Genomic DNA, 6,617 nt, shown 5'->3' with positions numbered 1-6,617 from the left:
TATTCAGACTGTTTCACCCTAAACTTCAAACATTTACGGACAGTTGGATAGAAAATCTGTCCACGCACGTTATGTTAGTAGTTTGCTGGCAGTCGGTGCGTTAGAAGCTTCTCTGGACGTCTGAAATTTCTGTTTTCAGTTTGTGCTCAAGTTTTGAAAAATTACTTCTTTTTTTTTTCTGGATGATCAACAGACGTTTCTGTCAGTAGTTTTCATGAGGACTACTTCCTGTTGTAGAGAATAGTCCAGATGAAAGCGTTAAATAGTGAGGTCTGTGGCGTTTCCAGGGTAACGAGGACACCGTTTGTGTTAAGAGACGTCGCTTTTCAACACTGTGAGCACCGTGAAAGAAATTCCACTCACTCTGATGTATTTCAATGGAAATAGAAATATCTCAAAACTATATATATATATATATATATATATATATATATATATATATATATATATATATATATATATATATATATATATATATATATATATATATATATATATATGACTGGATACGACTAGAAGTAAGTGAGAAACGGTGGGTTTTTTGTCATTTGGGTGAACTGAACCCCAGAATTTAAGATTAAATTCTGAAATATTTTATCTTTTTTTTTTTTTTTTTTTTTTAAAGAACCCTAATCCCACTCCTGTTTTTTTTGTTTTTTATATCCAAGCTGTGACATAACACTGCCCACAAGGTAAAAGACGGTTACTACAAACACCTCACTCGCTTGTGTTGTCACACTCCTCCACCTTGGCTGGATGGAAGTAGGCAAGGCAGGAAACAAGATATTTTTAGACCTCAACTGGCTGGTAGATTCTTAAAAAAAAAAAAAAAAAAAAAATATGAACCAGCCACTTTTACCACTTCACAAGAATACAACAGGACCTCTAAAAGATAGTTAAGTGCAAAAGAGGCCTGTGGCGGAGGCGACGCTGCCACCCACAACCAACATTTACCCACATTTTTGGCTGGTGTGTGTTTGTTTTCCACCCTGGTGGACAGGCGGATGGGATTTTTTTTTTTTTTTTGGAGCTGCACAGCAGTCTATGGCAGTCATGTTAGATCAAGGCAGAGCTACTTGCATTTACAGGAGGCAGTTTTTTTTTTTTACTGGATGAAGGGTCGGTGTCTAAGGCTCGTCCAGTGTGGAGGCGCTGAAGCTTTTGTTGTAGCGGCGTCAGGGCAGGAGAACAACGTCGTTTAGCTACTTCGGGTTCACATTAACCTGGCTGACGAGGACGTCAGAGTATAAAAAAAAAAACAAATCAGTTCACGTCTCCTCTGACCAGATCTTCTTTATCGTTGCTTCTCGCTAGATTTGCTTAACAAAAGTTCACATTTTCAACCTGCTTCCTGCCCTGCTGCTCCACACGCAAAGCTGTTTTAGGAGATGCTGTAGCACTGATGCCGACCAGATTTAAGGTTGTAGCTTCTGCACTCGTTAGGTTTTAAATACACTTCCACGCGGTTAGTTTAGAAGGGGGGTGGGGGGGGAAGGGGGGCAAAGCCTGTACTGTTTGATAACCAATTATCTTTGGTGTTTTAAAGGGGCTAGTATAAGAAAAAGTGTTTTTAAAGCCAACATAACATAATAACACAATGGGGGGGAAAAAAATACATGATAGTCTGGATATTATGTGTAATCTTTTTGCCAAAAAAACAAACAAATAAACAAAGTCTTTCTGATTTAAAGGGAGTTCCAGTTCAGGAAAAAGAGAATAGCTTTGATGCAGATGGGAAAAAAAAGGCCTGATGATGGAGGAGGAGGAGGAGGGGAGGAGGAGGGGAGGAAAGGGTGGGAGGAGTTATTACTGCCGGGGGGGGTGAGGATGATGAGGCATGGTTCACCCCCCCCATCACCCCCACCCCCCACTTCCGGCTCCGAACGTCTCCTTTTCCCCCCAAAAACGTGCTGAGGTCAAATCCAGGAATGTCAACAGGTGGACCACCCTTCTTGGTTCGCTTGTTCTCCGTCCGTCCGTCCCTCTCTCACTTCCTCAGCCGTCCGTTTGTCTGTCGGGTCTGTGTTTTTTCTCGCTGCAGTCACTGGAGGTCTCGGTCCTCTAGGTACCGGTACTCGAACGTGAAACCTTCCTTCTTCCTCTGGCCCCATTTCTCATAGTCAAAGTAAATGTACGTTCCCTGAAAAGGAAGGAGATGCGAACCAGGACCTTCAGTATTTGGATGAAGTAGCTTAAGAAAGATGCATGTCAAAGTTATTTCAATGTGCCAGATACGTAAATACAAGCATCAGATCTGATTCCGTGACCCGGATTGGGGCCCGAACAACTGGTTTGGGACAGTTTCCACTCATTTCCATAAAGTATGAGCATCATTTTTGAAGCTTTGTTACATTATCGTTGCATTTAAAGTCAGCGCACATTCAAAAGGATTTGAAAACATGATGTTCAAGCAAGTTTCAAGAGTCTTCTAATATATTTTCATATTGTAAAGAAATGAATGGAAACTAATAGACGCCAGGAGTAGCAGAAAAAAAAACACTCAAATGAGTAAAAGTCTTTAATTTTGTGAAGCTGACCTGCTCAAACTCATCGGTGATGGTCTTGGGTTCTTCGTGCCTCTGAAACCACATCATGTATTTCGTGTGGAACCTCCATGACTGTTTCTTCAGGGCTTTGGCTGCCAGATACTGGGCCTTAGTGCCCTGCGGAGAGGAGACGAGCGAGAGAAGAGAAGAAGAAGAAGGAAGAGGATAGCGGATGGCGGAGAAGAGAGGAGAAACAAGGATGAGATAAAAGACGTTGATGGTGGACATACAAATGTTTTGGTTGTAGTTCAGACTTAAAGAAATCCTCAGTTTTATATATAACATTTAATATCTTCCATCAAACTGACTTCCTACATGTCCCATAATTCTACTTTTTAATCAAACTGAGAAAAAACTAAGAAACTAAACCTTGACATTAACTGTCACTTTCAGCTTTCAGCACACCGTGTTGTTGCAGATCGTAACATTTAGATACGACATGACATTTATCTACGTTTAAGCCCGTTATCTGCAGAATGAGGGGGAAAAAACGAGTTTACCTCCAGGTAGTAAAAGATGAAGAAGAGAGTTTCTGTGGAAAGCCTCTGGTAAAACTCTACAGTGTCGGAGTGGGGCGGTGGCACCTGGTGGTGGAAAGGCAGGGTGGGGCACGGGTTCCTCATCAGGTACTGCCTGTAAAAATACGGACGCAAAGGTGAGTTAGTGGGACAAAGGAGGGAAAATATTTAACAGATTTGAGTGTCAATTTGAGCATCATCAATAAAAAATATCAAAATATGATTGGGTGATGATGGGAAAATGTTGTTTTACATTGATAATGTCAGACATGAATGTTCTGTGTTAGCTGGAAAGTAAAGGTTCATTTTCAGTTGTATTATCGAGTATTTTAGAAATTCACTCACTAATCTGACACACTAATGTTGACAGTAGAGCAACAATTAATGATCGTTGTCATTATGATGTCATGTTGTCATGGAAATCACTTCTGGTTTCATGTTTTTGGGGGCTGTTTGTTTGCTCCCGTGCTCTTCCCCAAACATGACGTAATATCAGGCAGCTGAGGAGCGATTTCAGAGGCAAATGGCAAAAAAAACAAATGAAGTACAATATGTGGCCAAAAGTATGTGGACGCTCCTGTTTTTCATAGTTTTGGACATCTTAGGATTGTAAATCTTACAGAATACAATAATATTTTAGACAATCGTGTACTTCCAGCTTTGTGGGGCAACAATTAATTTATTTTCTTGAACAAGTGATCAGTTGTTTGGTTTATAAAATGTTAGAAAATGGTGAAAAATGTTGATCACTGTTTCCCAAAAGTCTAATCATTAACCTCAAATGTCTTATTTGTCCCAAACAACAACCAATAACCCAAAATATATTCATGTTTACTGTCATAGGAGACTAAAGAAACCAGAAAATATTCACATTTAAGAAGCTGCAACCAGAGAATTTTGGTATTTTTTCTTTAGAAAAGAAAATTACTCAAAATGATGAATTGATTGTCAAAATAGTCGGTGATTCATTGATCGACTAATTGTTGCAGCTCTAGTCGTCAGTAAACTTGATGTGAAGTTCTTGTGGTTGAACAGTGTGAATCAAAAACACAATAATATCACACTAACATAATGTTTTAGACTGATAACACTGCTGCTGAGTTACAGCGTCTGACCGACATCCTCCTCATGTAAACACACGTCAGCTGATTCAAATCAAACAAAGTGGAAGTTATGTGGCTGAAATCAGTGAAAAGTGAATTATAGTTATTAAAGGAACAGGTGGAATTTTCCTGTCACTCTGTTTTTTTTCTTTCTCTGTCATTCAACTGCCGACATCTGAGTCTTGTTTTAAACATAGAAGAAAAAAATCACTGCGGGGTGTGTGTGTGTGTGTGTGTGTGTGTGTGTGTGTGTGTGTGTGTGTGTGTGTGTGTGATGGAGTACAACAGGTACTGTGGGACAAAGAGGGTTTGAGTGTTTGGATTTAAATGTCAATTGTACCTGTGTGGGTTGACTGTATTGTAGATACAGCAACACTATTCTCTCTTCTCTAATTGTGGCTGGTGAGTGAGTGTGTGTGTGTGTGTGAGTGTGTGTGTGTGTGAGTGTGTGTGTGTGTGTGAATGTGTGAATGTGTGAAAACACAAAGAATCTGCTGATTATGCACCACATCCTCAAAAAGTTACAGAGTTAAAGCTGCAAATTGCTGTTTGTAAAATCTGGTTTCATCAAGATTTCATCCATTTTTTTTTTTTTTAATTTCAAAATTAAAACTGATTAAGTCTAAATTAATGAGCCTCAGTCAGTCCAACAGTTGTGTAAAGTTCATTTACGTAGTTTAGTCATTTTATATATTACATTGTTCACTGTATATGTCGGGTCACTATGACCTGTTGCTGCTTTGAGAAGCCAAATATATGTTCAAATATAATGACAATAAAGATCTTTTATCTTATTTGATGTTTGAGGTTTTCATATTTAAGTATTTTCCATTTTATGCCGATTTATACTTAAACTCCTCTACATATCTGAGAGAAATGCTGTAAAATAAATATAAATATAATATTTTAAAATTTAAATGCAAAATAGATAATTAGTTTAGCAAATGTGAGGCACTGTAATAGATTAACTAACAGTATATTAAGCTGTTTTAATGCACTGATAATAATTCAATAATAGATCATATATAAGAATATAACCCCGTAAAAGGGGTCATTTTGCATTATTAGTACTTTTACTTTTGATACTTTTGGATAATAAATAAATATATTAAAAACAAGCTTTTTATGATATAATAATTTTGTTGATAATACTTTTATACTTCTACTTAAGTACAGTACTTTAACTTGTAAAAAGTAATTTTGCATCAAACACTCGTCTCTGACTCTGCGGACAGCTGCAGGACGGCGAATCATCACGCGTCACTTCACCTGATCCTCTCGGAGTCGGACGGGTGGGGCATGTGCGTCCACACCGCCTCCTCCATGGCCTGTTGGTAGAGCTGGTCTTTGGACAGGGGAACCGGCCCCAGCGGGCAGACCCCCAACGACGGGGGGATGCTGACCTCTGACAGCGAGGGCTGAGGTGCTGACGGGGGGCCCGACGGGGCCGTAGTACTGGGGAAGATGTCTGGGGGGGCGGGAGAGAGAGAGAGACAGAGAGAGACAGGAGGGAGCGTTAAAGTGTGCGGAGGAGATATGACAGGGGTGAAGGAAACAGAGGGGAGGATGGAGGGAGATTCGGGATTTGAAGACAGAGAGACAAAGAGGGAGAAGTTGAGTCAGGGATGATAATATCATCATCAGGTTTTGTTCAGAGGAGGCTGAGAGTGGGAGGTGAGATGACATTTTGTTCCATTAAACTACAGCTTTTCTATTTCTGCTCTGTGGCAACCCTCTATCTCCTTTTATTAAGGTATATATATGTGTGTGTGTGTGTGTGTGTGTGTGTGTGTGTGTGTGTGTGTGTGTGTGTGTTACCTGGGGTGAGGTGCAGGGAGGGCACGTCTCCCTCCATCCCTGAGCTGAGTGCTGCTCGCTCGGCCATGGACTTCAGGCTGCTCAGAGGCTCCTGGGGCTGATGAGGACAGACAAGGGGACTCATGGGAAAACAGATTCTACTGGACGTGTGCGCACAGTTATGGTTCCTGCCCCTACGGAGGAACTCGTAGTTCCCGCACCAGTGATAATGTTGTCATGGAAATCACTTCTGGTTTTTGGGGCTGTTTTGTTTGCTCCCGTGCCCTTCCCCGAACACGCTTTTGATGTAATATCAGGCAGCTGAGGAGCGATTTCAGAAGCAAAAAAGAACAAATGAAGTACACTACGTGGCCAAAAATATGTGGACACTCCTGTTTTTCATAGTTTGGACACCTTAGGATGGTAAATATTACAGAATACAATAATATTTTAGACAATCAGGTACTTCCAGCTTCATGAGGAACGCTCTTTCCTGTTTCATCATCACCAAAATGTGAAGGAAAGCCTCCCCAACAGCAGATGAATACTCAGTTTTGGAATAACATGTTCAACAATCACATACAGGTGTAATGTTAAGGTGTCCACATACTTTTGGCCATGTCTACCTGAATGTTTAAACTGCAAAATTCTCT

General features: G+C 40.3%; 1 protein-coding gene across 2 annotated transcripts in view; it reads right to left on the bottom strand.

The window, feature by feature from the left end:
• Positions 1 to 459: 459 nt before the first annotated feature.
• LOC137198277 (CCR4-NOT transcription complex subunit 3-like) overlaps positions 460 to 6,617 on the bottom strand; it is a 36,728-nt gene continuing 30,570 nt past the window's right edge. Inside the window, exons 15-19 of one of the 2 annotated variants that reach the window (XM_067611986.1) lie at positions 5,986 to 6,082; positions 5,437 to 5,635; positions 3,047 to 3,179; positions 2,538 to 2,663; positions 460 to 2,140 (exon numbers count right to left, since the gene is read on the bottom strand). In XM_067611986.1, coding sequence (XP_067468087.1) covers positions 2,042 to 2,140; positions 2,538 to 2,663; positions 3,047 to 3,179; positions 5,437 to 5,635; positions 5,986 to 6,082 — 654 coding nt within the window. In that variant the 3' untranslated portion in view covers positions 460 to 2,041. The remainder of the gene's footprint in view (positions 2,141 to 2,537; positions 2,664 to 3,046; positions 3,180 to 5,436; positions 5,636 to 5,985; positions 6,083 to 6,617) is intronic. The other variant, XM_067611985.1, reaches the window with a different exon arrangement.

This window comes from Thunnus thynnus, chromosome 15 (genome assembly GCF_963924715.1).
Source record: "Thunnus thynnus chromosome 15, fThuThy2.1, whole genome shotgun sequence".
NCBI lineage: Eukaryota > Metazoa > Chordata > Actinopteri > Scombriformes > Scombridae > Thunnus > Thunnus thynnus.
This window is presented reverse-complemented; position numbering and strand designations above follow the sequence as displayed.